A 20,901-nucleotide genomic window follows, 5' to 3' on the forward strand; every position below is an offset into this window, starting at 1 on the left:
ATTTTGCAAAACCTTTTTTAGGGGAGTAACTTGTTTTATTAACAGCCATATTGATTAACATTTTAAAATGTCTTAAATGTACATATAGGCAGCCTGAAGGATAACACATTTTAATTCTAAAAATATTCTAATTTATGGTGCTTGAATGTAATTAAATCATTCACAAATGTAAATTTACAGGTCACAAAGGAGGTCAAGAATGACATTGACTCAGTTTGTTTTTCTATTAATCCAAAGGCCATAAAACTATTAAGATTTATTTGTTGTTGTTTAAAACCTTTATATAAATCATACAAAGATTCTGTGGTTGTTTGTGTATCTCAATAAAGGGGGAAAGGGCTTGATGGCGTGGCTATGTGCCATAATGGTGCAATATGAACCCTCTCACCATAAATATTTTGAGTTATTATAGCAGAACAAACACAGGAGTAAGTAACGACATTAATGATGGCTCCATTCCAATACCGTGGATCAATGAGCCAGTGTGCACAATGCGAGCACCTTGGCACACATGAGTGACTAACTGCAGCCATTAATAATGTTATTAGTTACACCTGTATTCGACAAGTTAAAGTAAGGCAACGGCATCAATTAAGACACTGTGAAAAACTCCCATGTTTTCCTGGATAGAAAGCAGCTCAATGGCAAAATCATGTATTTGGAACTACACCAGTGTGTCATTATAACTTTAATTAATTTCATAAATCACTTTATTTTTCTCCTGTCAAGCTCACTTTTCTATTTCTCTCTGTTTACACAAGCTCCCATGTTACTCTCACACTGCCATGTAATATTTAATTATAATGTTGACACCTCAAGGAAAGATGAGCCTTAATTATTACAGATGGAATAGTTTACAGGCACATTTTCATATTTCCTATTCACCGCATAGTTTGTAAACATGCTTTATAAAGAGTGCGGGGTTCAGTGTGGGATTGGGAGGTTGTCAAATAAGTGTTCTGCCCTCTCAGCACTTTTCAAAGTGCAGCGAAAAGCCCTCTGCCAGTCAAACACGCATCTCAAGTGTCATATTTATATATATAACCAGGCGGCTGTCTGCCAGCTGAACAACACAACCAATCACTAACAACATTGTCACTGAATCCCCAAGGACTAAGTTAATGCAGACTCCTCTCGAGTCTAACACAAGGAAATGAAGACTCTTCCTCTCTCTCATGCACACACACAGCAGGACAAAATACATTTTTGTCAACCTTTTATTAGTAAACAAATTGACAATTCCCTTTTTACACATTTGGAAACACACTGCAAACAAGTGTTTTCAGGCATTTTGTTGCAATCAATATGAAACATAGTAAAAAGCTAAATATGGTAACTACAATGCTGATGGAATTACTGCAGACGGTGTACGATGTGTCTACTGTGGTCACACGACTGACTTAGAATAGAGTATAGTCATTGATTTATGTGCAATTCGATGGTATATATTTACACTGAAAAATATACACAATATAGATTAATCACATTCCTAGGGCCAGCCTAAGACTCTTTAATGGTATTTTTCAATGCAAAACTGTCACACGATCTCTATCCATGCCTCCTGTTTTCACAAAAGGAAAAACATACATGAGTCATTATCAAACTTCAAATATCATTTAGCATTTACGTGATTAGCACAAATCATTATATTACATTGACAATAAAAAAAAAAGTTAGTTATGCGCGGTGTGGTAAAATGGCGTTGACATTATTTGGCACTGTGTTCTTTGTAGCGATAAGAGCTGAGCAAACAGTCAAAACCTAAAATAACATCAAGGGACATTTAGGAGTCTGATAACATTACAAGAATGTTTCAGTGATTTCACAGAGATATTCAAAGACTGCAGACAGAGTGATAGTTATTGTAGTAATAAGGACCAATTAAGAGTCAATTTGCAGTGTTCAAAGAACCAGACTGATTCCCTTTTTGGTATAATTGCAAAAGCTGTATCAAATACTGGTTAGCGTTGTCGTTATAATGCCATGCAGGGCCAATTATCACAGACAGCAGAGTTAATCAAAATCAGTTGCAAGTTTAAAGAGATAGCTCGGAGTTACTTATTCATGTTCAGAGTATGCTATACAGTAGTGGTCTGTCGGCAGGCATGCCCACAGTTTGGAGAAACAGGCTGACACAGAAGCTAAGCAAAAAACTGCTGTGGACGAGGGGCTGTAGCAAATGTGTTTTAGCCACCTGAGAAGACAGCCTGTTCTAACAAGGAAGCCATAATTAGCTTCAGTCCCCCATCCATGCTCTCGTCAAAGCCACCAGACTCCATTGACAAGAACAGTAATTTTAGCTTGCCTAACACAGGAGTTGCTGGTCTACTGCTGCCTCAATCACAGAGTTAATTTGTGTTATTGTGTGACTTTGGTGAATCCAAACTAACCCTTTCAAAAGCCAAAGTCATACAATAAAAGAAACAAAATAACTGATGGAGGCAGCAGCAGACCAGCAGCTCCTGTGTTCAGTGATGTTAAATCACTGTTTTTCTCAATGGAGTCTGGCTTTAAGGAGAATAATATAACAGCTTCATTTCCCTGTTGAAAACTGCTGTCTGACAGTAAGATAATGCAGTGAAAATATTCTAAATATAGCGTGCACTTGATCTGACATTGCCTTTTTTTTTTTTTTTTTTAGGTGGGACTTTTTTAGGTGGCTAAAATATGTTTTATTGCTGCCCTCGTCCCTAGCAGTACATTGCTTAGCTTCCTTGTTTGCACTCCACTGACATCCACTGTATGTAAGACACTTGACTATGGAAAAGTACTCCATTCAACCACACTTAAATGTGAACTTTGCCTTAAATTTCGACCTAGATTGTCACTGTCTTTTACGGTGATCTGGTGTGCCCTATCACATGGCTAATTTAGATCACCCATGTATGAGGGAAACTACCATCAAATCAGCCTAAAATTAGGTCATTATAAACCTGTCACCATCATCTGTTTGCATTAGTGTGTGCTCTGCTGTGTGAACATTATCACTCTGTAACTGACTTCATGGATTAGGTCACATTTTTACTTTTGTAGTAGTAACAACTATTGCACTCTGTAGGAAAATCCTGAAGAAACAAGCAGCACTGCTTCGCACACAACTCATCAATCACAGCAACGTATAAGATGCTTAAAGGCAAACAAAGTGGCATGCGCTGTCAGAGGAGCACACAATCCAAATTTATAGACATGGAAATGCAGTCTAATTAAGCCAGCATCTGTATTCTTTTTGGCACCTTTGAAAATAGGTTTTGGGACTAAAAGGGCTCAAGAGATACAGACAAGCATGAAATTACACAGAATTAGTGAGTCTGTGGGGGCTCATGAATCTACTGACATTCAATTAGGCCAACGTAAGAGGTAAATGAAACTACTGTGTTGTTGTGTTATGGATCACAGAGTAGTAAGAGGAACTGATAGAGCTCTGCGAAAGTGGTTGTATAGTGTACTTCATTTGTTTGAAACAAAATGAAAGCTGGACCTAAAATAAGTTCCTGGAATTTAGAGGAACGAGGCAAAAGAAGTCGGGAGAAAGGAAAATCAGAAGGCAGACCTTGGAACGAAACACATACAGTAATTCAGAGCAGAATGGAGACCAAGGTTCATTAAGGGGTCAGCATGTCGACACAGCGCCACGTCTGATTCTGCACCTATAACCTTCTGCCGAGGGGAGTTTTGAGCTCAAAAATCCTCTCAGTTTCCTCTGAAAGAGGTCGTAGTAGTTTCCAGATCTCGCTGTTTTCATCACAGGCCAGGTAGTAAAACAACATTGCATGTGCGCGACGTTGCTGATTATGTGCAAAAAAAAAAAAAAAAGAAGGAAAGATGAAAAATGTTTATGGGACAATTATAGAATTTGGCAAGACCTCACAGAAATCTGCCTGCTCTGTAAAACTGTTGAGAAGTAGCAGCAGAGGACTGAGAACGGGCAGGCTCGTCAGTTAAAATGAGATTAGAGAAAAATAAAGCTAAAACAATATTGTGAAACAACTACACTGTGTGCACTACAGTGGACTTCATACACAGGATTCTGTTAATACCTTTCAGTAATGTGGAAGTGTGGCACACATGTGAGCAGCTGGAACTGTTATCATAGAAAGAAACTTGAAGAGAGAATAACAACACAAATCACAATTAAAGGAGGAGGGTTTTTTTTGGGAAATGCGCTTCTTAGCTTTCTGGGAGAGTTAGATCACAAGAACGATACCACTCTTATATCTGTACATTAAATATAAGACAACAGCCAGCAGCTGGTTAGCTTAGCTTAGCTTATCTTAGCATAAAGACTGGAAACAGGGATAATCACCTGGCTCTGTCTTGTTTGTTGAATTTGTACAAAAATCAAAGAGTTAAAACAACATTTGGATTCTGAAGGGATTTATGTGCCAGACTATTTCTTGGCTGGGACCATTAACTTCTTGGATTCTTCGCCAGTTGCCCAGCAGCTAATCAGAGCCAAGAATTATCAGCCACATAACTCCCTGTAAAATTATTCCAGTATTTACACTTCAGTTTTTGTACAGATTAAGCAAACAGATACAAAGTGTTTATCAGTGAGCTTTAGAGATACTGGTGGAATTTTGTTACCTTTATACAGATCTAGGCTAGCTGATTGCACCATTTCCAGTTTTTATGCTAAGCTACGCTGACCAGCTGCTAGCTCCAGCTTTATATTTACTAGGGATGTCAGTTGTGGTTATTTTTCTTTTGATAGCCCAACACTCATTAATCTGTCACGAATCAGTTAAAAAATGCAACATGACAAGACACACAAGAGGCGCTTTCCTTTAGTCTGGTGCTCCACTGACTCATTGAGTTTTAGCGCTGCATTTCAAAGTGCTATCCATTTAGAGGTGGTCAGTTTTTTTGCTGACAGCCAGCCAGCTAGCTGCATTTACGTGCTTAAATAAGTGCTAACTGCCCACCTTCCGGTCTCCACTGGTTAGCTAATGTTAGTCTTTGCTGCTCTGCACTGCGAACCACCTAGGCTGGATTAGAGCTAGCTAGCGCTGCTGCTCATTCTGCAATTACCGTTGGCAACACCCACCCATGATGGTGGGTATGTGTTGCTGTGCAAACATGGTGGCCACCTTCTGGTCACCCTCAGGTATCCCCAGTGAGTGAGAGACTTCATTTTGAGCTTTAAAACCCCTTTAGCATTGATGTTAGCACCTCTAGCCATTTTGACGCTGCTAAAGGTGCTAACAGAGCTAACAGTGCTTAACAGTGCTAAAGGAGTTTTGTGGCTTATAATTAAGCTGCTTACTCACCAGGGCAACCTGGAGGGAGACTGGAGGGTGAGCACAATGTTTTCACATAAACTCCATCCTGCCACCATGGTGTGGCGCCGCGAGCTAGCTCCCTCCCACCAGACCAGGGTGGTGGTGCACAGTGGAGTAAACTGAAGAGTAGCAAAGTTAACCTACGGACTGACATACGTAACTGGTTAAATATAGGCTCTGTGGTCACCTGATTAACGGTTGACATCCCTAACATTTACTGTACCGACACGTTTCAATGTTCTCTTCTGACCTTAGACAAGAACACAATAAAGCACATTTCCCATGTCAAACTGTTCCTTTAGTGTAAAGGAAGTAGACTCCCACAAGCCTTTCATTTCTTCATTTTTCACCATGTGATTGCAATTATCATCAGTACACTCCCTTGGTGTTTTGCCTTCTTGATGAAAAGAACAAACACACAATAAATTTAGTGTGCACGATCCTTCTTGCTTGACTGTGAATCACCAACATCTCTTCAAATATCCTTCCAAAATGCAAAAATGAGATTAAATATCGGTGCAAACACTGATGACTACCATAACCTCTTCCATCAAACTCTTACGATAAATTATTGACAACGCACATTAACTGTATAGATGGATCCTTCACAAAGTGGAGAATGTTTGGGAAGAGATCTCTTCTGAAACAAAAGGCAATAACTTCAGTGCTATCAAAATAATTTGGTGACATTAAACATTTTCAGTCCATGTTTTGGTTGAAAGTAGATTTGTACAAATTTACAAGTACAAATGATTTCTGAATTCGTGCAGCTGTAAAGTTCCTCTGATCAACCTGGGGATATAATACTGCAAGCAGGAGCCAGTATATGTATGGGGTTCTTTCACTTACATATATTTTTAATGCAGACATTTTTTGTCAGTGCTCAGAAACCTGTAGTATTTCTCCTGACAGAAATGTTCAGACTATATATGATGATTTGCTGTTGTTGAGTGCCGCAAAAATGCATTTGCTATGGTCGTCAGAATGGAACTGCTTCACCCCGGTATCGGTGACGGCTGAGTGTTTGAGGGTGTGTGGTGGTTGTAAGATGAAGCAGACCAGGAGCACAGAGGGTAAGCAAAGGTCAGGTCACAGGTCAGGTTGGGGCAGTCACTGGCATCATCAGCAGCACGTCCTGCGAGACTCTGAGGCCTGACGTCCCAGTTTGAAAGCTTTTCCTGAAGTTCCTCCGGCTGCGTCGGCAACAGGGATACGCTTACCTTTGAAGACACACACACACACACACACACACACACACACACACACACACACACACACACACGTATACAGATTTCCATCATTCAGCCTTGAGTAAGCTTCTACGTTCGAGTGCAACTTTGATTATATATATATCTATTTTAAATATACACACTTTTTATGGTAGAACTACATGCTAATTAAAGTGGAAATAGACAAGCCTTTTTGCTTACACCTATCATTGTGAAATAAACGTTGACAGCACAATGTAATGGCTATAAAATAATGACACCATCTGCATTCAGCCTTGCTTTCACTGTGCAATTCTATCTGCCACTGGGTGCGAACTCCCAGGAAAATGAAGGCTTGATTTACGGCAATCATAACAGGAACAGCAAAGTACTTTGTTTTCCTTGGTAGCTATCGGTAGCTATCCCAAGCTACAAAGAGTATCAATTTTAGTCCTTTGTGGTGCTATCCCAAGTCGTGGAAATGGTAGACGGTGGAACAACTGAAGTAACTGTGGAAAACAGCATGTAGTTTGCCCTGTGTTGTTGGTAGTTGCTAGGCTCTGAGGAAAACGGAAAGCAATCCGGTTGTCTTTGCGACAGCAGCGCCAACAATAATACCACTTGGAAACACTAGGGGGGAGAAAGTTGTCTGTTTCCACTTTAACTGAGTTTCAAGTTTCTGACAGCTCATTGATTCTAGGCAAGTTGTGAGTATTTAGTGTGTTCACACTGGAAAAAAATTCCAAAAATAAGTGGGCTCAAGAAAAGGTCCCTATGCAAATTAAAAACACTTTTTGGAACATGTTGTTGATAAATAAAATGGTGGCACTACTCACTTATGAAACATGCGGGCAACTAGTCGAATAATGACCCTAAATGACGACTATTGGTCGACTAGGAAAATTCTTAGTCGAGGGCAGCCCTACCTGAAATTTTCATTAATTCTCATTACTGCTAAGTAGTTTAAAACAAATGAATCTGTGCGGCCGTCATTTTTAACATTCTGAAGCTCCGTGTTAGAAAGTTGGTAGAGACATAGTTGCTGTCTCCAAGAGTTTTACACCCTCATACTGAAGGAGAAGATCCTACACGAAGTTGTGTGAAGCAACAACAAGCAACTTTAATTCAGTAAAAGCACATTAAATTTGTCAGGTACATAGCCTATGGGAAGCTGGCTAGCCTCTACTCAGGGACTATGGGTCTGTTTCTCTCTTCTACTCTTCTTAAAATGCGATTTTAACTAAAACACTAACCCATTATCATGAATTCATTATATCTATTAGATCGAATAGGTCAAGTGTCATTGGAATTAGCTATTTCATAAAGTCCCATGCAATTTAAAGCAAGTTAACATCCAACACCACCACAAATAGGCATTCCATCTGATATAAAATCAATAGCCTATTAGCAGCAATTTCTCCCTCAAGTGTGTGTCCTGCACTGTACGTATGTATGCAAAAAGTAATATGTATGCTTAATTGCTCTTCACCTGTATGAACACACTACATACTCAAAACCTGCTTAGCATTTACATGTAGTGTAGAATTTGGACATAACTATTGAGTATGTCTTTTCTCTATCTTATCAGTTGCCTCTCAGAGCTGAATCAACTGCTCCCACAACCCCTTGTCTCTGCAAATGTGTGTTTCCGAAATTAAGTGTCAGGATGTCATGATTAAGTGGATTCTGCTTTGGCATTATCTACTGCTTATTCTGAACTGGCTCATCGCTGTCTGATACAAACACGGAGAGAATGATTACACTTTTGAAATGTTTAGAAAGTGCATCTCTGATAGGCACAAAACATAATGTACCTGCTTTGAAACACAAAGGGAGACGAGATAAATATCTTAATGCTGCACAATGCTTAATTTGTCACAGCTCAATGGGAACCTGGGGATGCACAATGGCACCAAATGCTCAAGAAACACACTCACTTATCTCTATAAACACCTCGTTGATGTTAATGGCATTCTTGGCGCTGGTTTCTACGAAGATGGCATGGATGGAGTCAGCGTAGTCCTTGGCATCCTTCTCTGACACCTCCCTGTAAATACAAGAGGTATTTCAAAATTGCTATGTTGCAATATGCAAACAGATTCTCCGATTTCATGCCCTACCATCAAATTTTACTTTGACAGCTATTATGTGGAAGATTCCCCAATTTATGGATGATATTACCAACAGCATACATGCATCTTAATCTGGGAGATTTTTCAATTCTTCTCAAGATTCAAATACGAAAGATTATTTGGTCCACTATACATGACCATGACTTTCCCACTGGAGTCTGATCACCTTATTTTTCACAAAGGACGACTTAAACAGAATAATGATCAGTATGAGAGACAATATTCCTCCTCGCAGGGCAGAATGCACTTCAGCTCCACACACAGTAAATTCCAATGATATTTCGGAGCCAAACATCACATATTATTCCGATGCTAAAAAGGTCATAACATTTCCTTACAAGAATTTTTTCCATCTGAGCCAGCCATTCGAAATCCCATCACCACTCTCAAACTCTAAATGAGAAGGCGTCATTACACTGCTCACCAGCATTGTTCATGACATATTAAATACCATCTGTAATTCAGGTGTACCTGGCGTCTGACAGGTCACATTTGTTTCCAGCGATGGCGACCACTATATTGGGAGGACCGTGCTGTCGTAGCTCCTTCACCCAGTTCTTCAATGTTTGGAAGGATTCCTGATGATACACAACATGGTATACTGACTGAACCGATAAGCAGACAAACATCTCTCAGGAAGGTTTAAAGGACTAGGTCAACATTTTGGAAATATGTTCTTGCAGAGAGTTAGATTAGAAGATAGATACCACTCATGTCTTTATGGTAAGGTGGAGCCAGCAGCTGGGTCATTTCTATGTTCCCAGGCTCCTATGTTACCCAGCTCCACATTTTTATGTGAAGCTGGTCAAATTTGACCCAAACATAAAAGTTCATGTTTGTTAATAGAATATTAAACTAGGGAGCACAGGAAACTGGGAAGGTAAGTTTCCTCCAAACACTTTTGGTATAGTACCCTTAAAACCGATACCTAAGCCGTATAGACATGTACCCAAACCCTAGATCTGTTTAGTGTTTCGACTGCAAACAGTACTCTTAAATATAGACGGGGTTGTTACCGGGTAGCAACAGCTGCATCACTTCTCCGTCCAGCTCTTGCTTTACCAACAATGCAGAGGAACATCTGCACCTCACTAATCATCCACAGAACGAGGTTGCTCACCAGCATTTTCAGGACAAAACAGAACAGGCTAGACTGTTTACAATTGCTGTTTCAATCAATGGAATATTTAAAAACAGCGGGTTTGTGCATTGAGTCTTTGTAGAGCGAGAGTGACCGCTCTCTCTTGACTAATCAGCAGACTGCAGTGTTTCTAGCTCCACCTTTTGGTATCTGATCAGTGTGCTAGGAACCCCAACAGAGGGGTGACGAACGGTTCTATTGGTACCATCCACAACTTCTGACAATGGAAACGCAAAAGTAGCCATTGTGAATTGAACCAGACTGACTGATGGAAACCAGGCTATGGACAGATTCCTGCTAGCAGCCAGTTAGCTTAGCTTAGCTTAGCATAATTAATGGAAACAGTGGGAAACACCTAGCTTAACTCGAACCAAAGGTAACGAATTCCCCTACACCTTCTAAAGCTTACTAATGAACACTCTATATCTGCTTTATTTAAAAACGTAAATGTTCACAGGGGTTCAGTAACTTCCTGGTGTCTCTACTGGTTACCTGCCAGCTGCTCCTGCCCACAAACTGTGTAAAAGAAGTGGACGTAGCTAGATGTCACCCACTGGTTTGTGGACCACTGTTTTAAAGCCTCGTGTCTGCCATTTTAGCTGTCGCCATCTTGCTTTTTATTTGGAGCCAGAAGTGACCATATCTGTGGAGGTTACACATTGATACGCCTCTATCCAACTCTCGGCAAGAAAATGAATAAGAGCATTTCTGAAAATGTTGAACTATTCCTTTAATGCACATGCAAATTCTAAATTTAGAAATGACATGAAAAAACAAAAACATGAAACAGCTCCATAAACACTTTATGGATTAGCAGTTGAGGAGAAAAAGTTAATAATACCTCTTTTGTGATGTCATACACAATGATGGCCGCCGCTGACCCTCTGTAGTACATTGGCGCCAGAGCACGAAACTATGGGAAGACAGAGAAAGTAAGCAGTGATGAGCATCGATACTTTGAAGAATTGCTGCGGGGCAGTGCTGGACAGGGGGGAGGTTCACCTGTCTAAAGCCTCTGAATGACCATCTCTGCCTACACTTGATTATATCATTCGAATAAAGCTTTGAAACCATGTTGACATGATGATCAGAGTATTTTATTCAATCCTGATTCATCTTTGAAGACTACCTTGATTTCCTTCCAATTTCTTTCACTTTTGGATATGAAGAGTACTAAAAATATCACTGTGGTATAACTGTACTATTATACATTTTCACACCCCAAAGATCAAGAAACAGAGTCAAGGCTTTTCATAGACTACAGCTAATCCGTTACATAGGCACTGGTGATTACTTCACTGTGAGTTTCATTAGGCTCAATAATACTGACTGTGACAAACTCGAAACAGAGTATATAAATGAGCAAAAAATAGACACAGAGTACCATTTTACTAAACCAGAGGCCAAGTGTTCTGAGCCCATAAGCCAAGCAGCTTTGTTTAAAATGGAAGTATGGCAAGTCTTTCCACCAAGACCTCACACATGTGGTAGCCATCAAGAGAAAGATGAGCAGAATGTGTCAAAAGCTGTTAGCGTTATGATATTTATGGAAGACTATACATTTGATCTCAACCCAATGCATCACAAAGCCCTGCATAATCAAAACAACATGTGCACGTCTGAATCCATAGCTGCATCAGAAACGGGGAGTTCTTCTTTGTTTGCCAGGTTTTGGTATTTTTCTGGTGAAATACTTTCCAGTGCTCTTTGAAGCCCGGCTTCAACAATTAGCCTGCTGCCATAATATCTTAAAACATATTATTCTTTAGCCATGATAGAAGCATATCAGCCTGCCTGTCTGTCTGTCTGTCCACCACTTTGGTCCAGACTAGGCTTTTCATACCTTTCTGACATTTCACTAGGATATATGTTATATGACAGTACAGAAAAACCATAAAAGCTGAGCTGCTGGTGATAGATGTAATTGTAGTATGTATGGCACTGTCTAGCCCACAATGCCATGCAATTAGCCTACTTAGATAAGTCCTGCTGGGTTTTGATACTCATGGCCCATAGAATAATGACTATGAAGGCTATAAGCGCCCTTCTTCCACAGATTCTTGCTGAAAGACTCAATGATGCTCATTGCTGTGGCGGATACAGACAGATCAGTGGCCTGAATGGAGACGATGTGCAGGTGGTGGTGGCACTTGAATAAAATCATTTGGCTAATAGTCTGTTTTTGAAGTTGAAAAAAGTTATATGTGGTAATGTTTTCATGATTCCATATCTAGTCATATTTAATTGATCAGCGGGGAGATCTATTAGGCATTTTAATTTTTTTACTAGTCCTGTAACGTTATCCCCACCACTTGCAGCTGCCATCTTTCTCAGCTCAGTCTATTTCACTAATAAAGACTGCCCCCTGGTGGCGTGAGCTGTACATTACAATGCATTACCTCAATACAGCATCTCCGTATCAGTTTAATACACAGAAAAGCATCTGTACTTTTGATAGTATTAAATATATTACCCTCAAAATTGTTAAATATCCCGCCGCAATCCCTTGATAACACCCAAGCCTAGTCCAAACTGAAATATCTAAATGACTACCAGATAGATTACCAAGAAATTTGATACATACAGTCACTGTGCCCATAGGATGACGTTCACTGACCTGGTGGTGATCCCCTGACCTTTTATGTTACACCATCATCAGGTCAGTTTCTTAATTTCTCTGATATTTTGGATTACATTGTATCACCAAACACCTGCAAAGCAATCCCATCAGCCTCAGCTGTACTTTCTGTTAAGTGCTAATTAGCAAATGTTAGTATGCTGGCATGCTTAACTCAGATGGCGAACCTGGGAAAAATAATAACTGTCCAGCTGTCTTGTCATTTACCTCAAAGCACCGCTGTGCCCAGGTACTGCTTCACAGAGCCAATGGCATGGCTTTAGACTCTTACAATGTACTCACATTAAAGTGGAAAAACAAAGGTCTATGTTTCAGACATTCAAACAGTGTTTGCCATGCCAATGCCATTAGCTATCTTTTAGTTTGGCTGCGCTTAAAAAGTTCAGGAGCTTGGACCAAATCTGTTCCTTTTCTGCCTCTTCCAAAACATACAGATAATTGGATAACCATTGTATTTATAGAGAATATTTGATTTATTAATTGTTTCTGGAGCTGGCATAAAATGAATTTTACTGCATATTGTACTGTGTATGATTATCTGTGTGACAAATAAATGTATTGATTTGATTCAACATAATCAAAGGCACCTTCAAAAAAACATGCAGGATTTTCCTAAAAATGATTTATACAAAAGTAATTCCTCTAAATCCTTGCTTATGACCCACTACAAATGTGTGGTGGTGTATTTATCTGCCCTCTGCCTTTATTTCCTTATCTTCATCTTTCTTTTGCTGAGTTGGGGATGATTCTAGGCACAGTGTGCAGGTAAGGTCAGGACTTTTTATAAAAAGGTAGTGACCAGTGCCACAACGTAGGTTGCAAGCATCCAAGAGGAAGCTACAAAAGTCACAGATACAGTGCTGAAAAAACATGAATGAGTCCATTCACTCACTGTTTAGATTAGTTTTCTGCTGAAACACGTAGAGTATTTGCTTTTGATCTCAATTCTGTAAAAATGTTTGCAATGGCCTCTGCAAGATTTTGAAGTTGTAACTGTTACAAAATCTGTGTTAGCAAAACAAACTTACAGATTACTTCAGATATGAAAATTGAAAAAAGAATTATTTCCCTTCTCAAGTTCCTGACCTCTTTTTGCCTTCTTGCTATATATACTGGACTGGGTCTTTTAACAGACTAATAAGACCATGTGTCATGTATTAACTAATGATATTTATTTTAAAAGTAACAACCCATGTCTGAAAAAGACCTTCACTTGGAATGACCCTGCCTTCCCGCCAATTTCATTTTCCTTTACAATACGATGGAATAAACTATCCATCTTGGAGTGACACTGTTACCTCAGGAAAGCACACATTCCACATAATTATAGTTGTTACTGGCCCCAGGTCCACCAACGGGAATCCAACTCGGGATATTTGGCAGCGGCACTGAGGAGAGCGCTGTCTATTTCATTGGCTAGTGTTGGGCTGCACCACCACCAGTCCTGTGTGGTCTATCTGTGCCGTAACCCAGAGAGCAATCACAGCGAGGCCAGACGTCTGGCCACACAGCAGCCCAGAAAACAGCCCCAGTGATGCCTAGAGAGTGCTGATTAATTGCTGAAACCACGAGCCGGGTGCATAATGAAAGAAACCCTCCTATTCCAATTGGATGCAAGGTTCCCCTCGCTTGTTTTCTGTGAGGAGGAACAGTCGGGGGGGAGGACTCGATGAGCTGTTGACAGCTGGGCTCAGATGTACTCGTGAGGCCTCATCTGGTCTCGAGATATGGATTGTGGAAATCACAGAGCTTTCCTTTTTGCCCCGGTCTCTGCTTCCATGTGCATTGGCTGGCTTTGTGTTCCCCTTTCTCAACTCAACAGATTGTGATCGGCCAAAGCTCCACAGAAGTTAGAAAACAAGCCACGAAAGGTTTCAAAATACCACAGCAGCTTTGTATGAATACACACACACACACACACACATATGCAAAACCTACCGAAGGAATGTTTCTCTTTTTTCACACACAGATGTGAACCCCTTGGGAAGCCAAGAGGCCACATGGGAGTGAAAAAAGTGGAAATAAAAAAGGTGGAGAAAATGGAAAGGAACACAAAAGAATCACAGAAAAATAGATAGTTGCCAAGAAAAGAAAGATTCCACAGGAGGAAACACAAAGTGAGGAAAAAAAGAGGACATGGAGTTGCAGCGACTCCAAGATAAGACACAGTGGCAGCACACGCCAGTGGGCCGAGACGGCTTGGGTTTCATCCTCTCATCTTATCTTAAATGAGGCTGCATTGATGTCCCCTCAAGGCCGTGAAGAAGCCGAAGCCCCAGGGGGAAAAAGGAGGATAAAAGGCAAACGGCATCTTATCTCACCTCTCTGGAGAGGACAGCAGCAGGGAGAAGATATTGCAACAGCAGGGGATTGTGCATGAGAAAAGGAGAAGGGCATGCAGGGAAAAAGGGGAAGTGATGTGGAGAGCTAATGCAGGGAAATGTGGGATGCAGGGTGTGAGTCAAGAGAGAAAGCAGTTCCTTACTTTGAAACTGTCTGGTGTCATTCCGCCAGGCTTAAATGTGAAAATTGTACTTAAACACCAAGATGTCTCCTGTTTCTAATATCACGTCATCTGTAAGTGGTTTCAGCCCTAAACTTCCCGTGGGTGATAAAGCATTTCAAATACTGCTGCAACAGAGACAGCGGAGTATAAATTACACAAGACATGGCACCTGAATATGACACTTACTGACAGACAACACTATTCAATCCTGTATGCACAATAAAATAACGCAAAAGGAACATCACTCCTTTATTTGTGTCTCTAAATGATCGAATGCAATGAGGAAGAAGGAGTGAGTGTGAGAGGCGAGACAAAGATTTAAGGTGACAGAAGCGATAAATCATCTCAGACTTGCTGATGTTTCTACTAAACCAAACAGACGCCACTCACAAATCCAAATTCACGACACCGCATGTGTCATTTAAGAGAGGGCTCCTAAATCATGAGCACTGAAAGAAGTAGGTTATTGGTTAGCAGGCAGAGCTCGACCTATAGGAAGGTAAATGTTGCCCCCTATCAGAATAATGACTAACTGCACTTTCTCCCAGGAGAGTTCAGGGAGTGGTACATGCTCACATGCAGACAGCTTTCTCACTTCCTTTAAAAACCACATGGGAGAATTGAGTGGATTTTTTAAATAAACCAAGTCGAACTGATCGATTACAAATCACAACTGTGTGCTGCTGTGGTTTGGCTGTGCAGGGCGGAAGCACATGAATCTTGCTCAGGTTTAGTCGGCAGTATTATGCATTCACTTGGAGGGGAAATAGCTGCACCGTGTTTTTTAAATTAACAAGATTATATCTCAGAATTTTGAGAAGTTTTCTCTTTTCCATTTCACTTTTATTTGGAAAAGGCAATATCATAGTGTGTACAAAATCCTTTTGCCATTTTTACATGAAACCTTTTCCAGTTTTTTATATACATGTATGTATGCATGCGCACAGAAAATTATAGAGCCACAACTCATCCTGCACTCGTGGTGTCAGAATATTCAGAAAAATTACTTTCTGACTATGAAAATTCACATGAACGCCCCCTCAAGTTGAAACAACAACTCTGAAAGTCTGCAAAAATTTTGGTATAGGACTTGCCGAGTTGAGGTCATAGATGCAGAAACACGGCAGAAAAAAACATAAGTTAGGCCGATGGTGATAAACTTTTTATTAATTCACATATTGCGTGTCAATTTTTGTAATATTATGTAATTTTTTAATATGGTATTAGGTTGTAACTGTTAGTTGCTGTCCACATAAAGTGCCCTAGATCAGTTAGAAAACTAATTTATTAGCATTAGTCAGGTAAAGCAATATTTTAGACATTTTAGGGGATCTACTGTTGCAGCAATAAGTCTGGGTACAAAATCACTTTGTAATATAAAGCTTCAAACTGTTCCCAACGTGTTGTTAAAATGCTCTGGGCAATAAAATTCAACACTTCTTCTTTGTGGTGTTCATGTGGTTTCCACTTCAAGCTCATGAACACGGAAGTCGGAAGAACGACTTCCCATCATGAGAAATGAGACCTGTCGAGGAGCATGTGAATGCAGCATCAGGCCTGAAGAGAACTTTCAGTCCTTGACCTTGACTTGCAGCAGTATACCCCCATGTACATTCCTCATGTACAGGTTGAACACACCTACACATACACATCTATATTCACCCGCATATCCACATGTATACAACCCACATAACAGTGTGTACTTTCACTTAACCTGTCCGCAATTTTCATGTTTAGCTTTATGGCAGAGAAAACTTTTCATGGGGGTAAAATCTGCTCTTGTTTTCAGAAAAACAAGAATGCTAAAGGTTATGGGGCAACATCTAGCTAACCTGGTAGAGTGTGAGCTCCATATGGACTATAGAGTGCTTTGCAGCAGGTCGGGTTCGATTCCGACTTGTGACCCTTTGCTGCAGCTGCACGTCATTCCCCTTCTCTCTTCCACATTTCCTGACTATCTAGAGCTGTCCTTTCAATGAAGGCAAGAATTACGAGATTAAAATATTGTTAATACAGGCGGGAAAAAAACAAGAGCAAAACAGATACTTTTTCTCAAGTGATTGTAATACACTTACGTAGGTTCACCCTATACCAGTCCATTTAAAAAAAATGCTGAGGCCAAAACCTCAGTGTCTGTTACTGACCCGCTCCTGTCCTGCCGTATCCCAGATCAGGAACTTGTGCAGCTCATTCTGGTATTGCACCGTCTTGGTCATGAAGGATGCCCTGTGGAAGAGAAATGGCTTCATGATTGATGTGTTATGTCACATTACAAAAACATTAATTTGATTTAACTGCAACTGAAGCTTAAAGGTTTCATCACAACTCATTTTCAAGGGTCTAAGCGAGAAAAACACTCATCCTCATTCAGATCATCAGCTGGTTTAAGATATCTTAAATCATCTGCCAGCTGTAGTGAACAATAACATCCAACAGTAAAACACTAAATGGGACTTAATTGTCAATTAGAGTCCAACTGATACTGTACTTTTGAGGCTGATAACAATATCTGTTAAATCTGGGATAGGCTAGAATTGTCAAAAACAATGACAAATGTCACAAGATGACAAAGAAATGTCTTAAAATTGCTTAGTTGATTCGTCCAACAGCCACAGAAACACAAATGACTTTATTTATGATGTCATGAAACAGACACAGGGTGCAAGCAACTTTTTTGTACAGATGGAACCAGCAAATATTTTGTACTTTTAATTGGTAAAGGAATAAAATGACTAAATATTGAAACTGGAACTTGGGCTGCACTAATAATTGTTTTCATTCTGAATATATGATAATTGCTTTCTTAATAAATTCATTATTTGATGTTTAGAGTGTTGGAAAACAGTGAAAAGAATGAAAAAACAGAAGGCCACCATGACATATGTATTCAAATTACTTGTTTTGTCAGACTAACAATCCAAAACCCAAAGCTCCTCACGTAAGAAGCTGGAGCCAGAAAACTTTGGGCATTTTTGCTTGAAAAGTAATTTAAACAATCAACCGTTTATCAGAATTGTTGCTGATTAATTTTCTAATCCTCTTATCCAGCTCTAATTGGAACTGATTATTCCATAAATTGAAGTGAACTGATTAAATGACTATGTCCTGCAACAACCCTAAACACAAACCCACGAGACAGACGACAAACAAGGACAAACATAACTGGTAAAAAAAAAACAGGAAGAACTTACCCAATTGTTGGGTTGATGTTTGGGTCAAAGCTGTCCTCCACAAATCTCCAAACAATACTTGACTTTCCAACGCCAGTGTCCTGCACAGAGACAAAATAAAGAAAATGCTTAATAAACATGGTCGGAAACAATTACTAGAAGTTTAATCACAAGTACAAATGCACATTCTCTGGCAATATTCCCAGACGTCATGGCTTTATCGAGGCATCTTCTTCCTTCCTGCTCCACTTGTAGGCCTGTAACGTTATATTAGTTAAACAGGACAGACGTAGTTAAGCCTACATTGTTTTTTACATCTTATTATGAGGAAGAAAATGACGTGATAATGTTAATTCAGGAATGTGTAATGAGACACTGGTAGAGAAAATAAAACCTCATGCTGTTGTTATACACAGAATAGAGACACTGATGAATGTTGTTCCTGTGACTCATTTGCAAACAGAGACTGCAGCAAAAACCATAATGTTATTTAGGAAAGTGATAAATGGAATAGGGCTGCAACTTATGATTATTTTCATCACCTATTAACCTATCTATCTTTTCATTTGAATAATCAATGAATCCATTAATCCAAAAATGCCAAATACGTGAAAAATACCCAGCTTAAGTTTCCAAGAATCCTTGGTGACAAAATCGAATGTCTTGTTTTGTCTGACAAGCAGTCCAAAACCTTAAGATACTTATTTTACAGAGAAAAGCAAATCAAATCCTCACACTGGAGAACATGGACCCAGAGAGGGACTGGACTTTTTTACTTTAAAAATGACTTTAAAGATTAAGTCGATTATCAGTTTTGCTACAACTCTATTTTAATCTTATTAATGGCTGATGGGGAGGAGATATGAGGAGGTTACTTCAGGGATGTATAAATAGGACACTGGTAAAGAAAATGATGCCTGTTTATCTAATGTCCCTAGGACTTCTCTGAAAATACCAAAGGCAGCAAATATCAGTTGTGTTATTTAAGAAAGCTGTATAAGGATTAGGGATCATATTCATTATAAGTTTTTTCTTTTATTATTTTGTCTATGAAATGTCAGTAATAGTGAAAAATGCCCAGTGGTCCAACGTAACAAACAGCTCAGATGATCTATATCAGCAAGTCCTCACTTTTTGGATAGCTAGAACCAAAAAATGTTAAATCGATATTGTTGCTAATTAATTGTCTGTTGGTCAACTGAATGTTTTTTTTTCAGATCTGTTTTAATCTTATTAGTAGATGATGGGAAGGAGAGGTGAGGAGGTTCCTTCAGGAATCTATTAGCAGGATACTGGTAAAGAAAATGATGCCTGCTGCTGTTTATATGTTCAGAAATGTTGCTCCCATGACTTATTTTGAAATACTACAGGCAGCAAAGACCAGTGAAGCTATTTAAAAGTTAGAAAGAAGAAGATATAGTTTATTAATCCCCGAGGGCAAATTCAATTTTTCCCACTCTGTTGTCATACCCACAGAGGCCCGAAATACACACACACACACACACACACACACACACACACACACACACACACACACACAAACAGGACCTATACACGCATTACACTGAGAGATGTCAGAGTGAGGGGGCTGCCCATGGACAGGTGCCTTGAGTAGTTAGGGGTTCAGTGCCTTGCTCAGTGCCCAGGAGGCGAACTGGCACCTCTCAAACTACCAGTCCACACTCCATACTTGGTACAGATGGGGACTCGAGCTGGCGACCCTTCAGTTCCCAACCCTGGTCCCTATGGACTGAGCTGCCACACCAAGAGAGCTATATAAGGATCAGTATTAGTATTTCTTAAGTCTATAAAATGTCAATAATATTGAAAAACACCCAGTGGCCCCAGGTGATGCCTTCAAATGCCTTGTTTTTGTCTGACACAGCCTAAACTACAGGCCTGTAACTCAACAAATCCTCATATTTGAAAAGCTGGAACATAAACATGTTTGGTATTTTAGCTTAAAAATTACTGATCAAACTGTTTAAGCTCTATTTTAAGGATTTTATTAGGGTAGGGGATGTGATACTCCCTATTACATTTGTTACTGTCTGTTTGCTATTGTTTTTTTGTTTATTTTTCTTTTTATTTATAAGGATCCACATTAGCTGTGCCCTAAAGCAGAGCTAGTCTTCCAATATGATCATACCCTTTTTTTGTTTATTACTCTTTATTATGTTGTTATTTTTGTTTAATCAATGTGTGCCACATCTGTTTGATAAAATGAAAAAAACAATAAAAAATTGATCACAAGAAAAAGCTCTGTTTTAAGCTTGGGAGATGGACATGTGAGGCTTTTACTTCTAGCATGTATTAATAGGATGCTAGTGTAAAAAGAAAGGTGATTTTATGGTGCTGTATGCAGTTTAGACATGCTTAAATGTTGTTCCTGTGACTGGTTTTAAGAAATCAAGGTGCAGTAAAGACACTACCAGTGGCAATAATAAAATGCATGTGCTGTCTCCCTGCTGATCACAGGTATCCACACATTTAACTCATGTAAACACACCTGTCTATCAGTGAGGTATAGATCCAGATGGAGGAGCAGTATGGGTGATTTGATGCCACAGGTACAGATGTACAGTGAGCACTACAGACATAACGTGTTCACATATAAATCGATGCTGACTTACCCCCAGGAGACAGACTTTTAACTCTCTCAGCGCCATATCGATCTCCTCTCAGTCAAATTGAGTTTTAATGATGACCATTGACAGTTTTCTCCTCTGGTTGCCTTTAAATCTTGAATATTCTTCAGGTGTTTGTATGTTTACGAACAACTTGACTTCATCTTGGTCACAAGCTGCCAAACGCGCTTCTCAGGTAA

The 20,901-nt window shown here is 39.7% G+C and overlaps 1 protein-coding gene across 1 annotated transcript; it reads right to left on the bottom strand.

The window, feature by feature from the left end:
* Positions 1–1,220: 1,220 nt before the first annotated feature.
* Positions 1,221–20,878, bottom strand: rab22a (RAB22A, member RAS oncogene family). The gene is made up of 7 exons (XM_049602096.1): positions 20,708–20,878; positions 18,096–18,175; positions 17,049–17,130; positions 10,602–10,673; positions 9,091–9,197; positions 8,425–8,534; positions 1,221–6,499 (listed from the first exon to the last, which is right to left on the bottom strand). The coding sequence occupies exons 1-7, from the start codon at positions 20,741–20,743 to the stop codon at positions 6,402–6,404; spliced, it is 585 nt and encodes a 194-aa protein (XP_049458053.1). The 5' UTR covers positions 20,744–20,878; the 3' UTR covers positions 1,221–6,401.
* Between the last annotated feature and the right edge of the window lie 23 nt (positions 20,879–20,901).

Source organism: Epinephelus fuscoguttatus, linkage group LG1 (genome assembly GCF_011397635.1).
Source record: "Epinephelus fuscoguttatus linkage group LG1, E.fuscoguttatus.final_Chr_v1".
Classification (NCBI taxonomy): Eukaryota; Metazoa; Chordata; class Actinopteri; order Perciformes; family Serranidae; genus Epinephelus; species Epinephelus fuscoguttatus.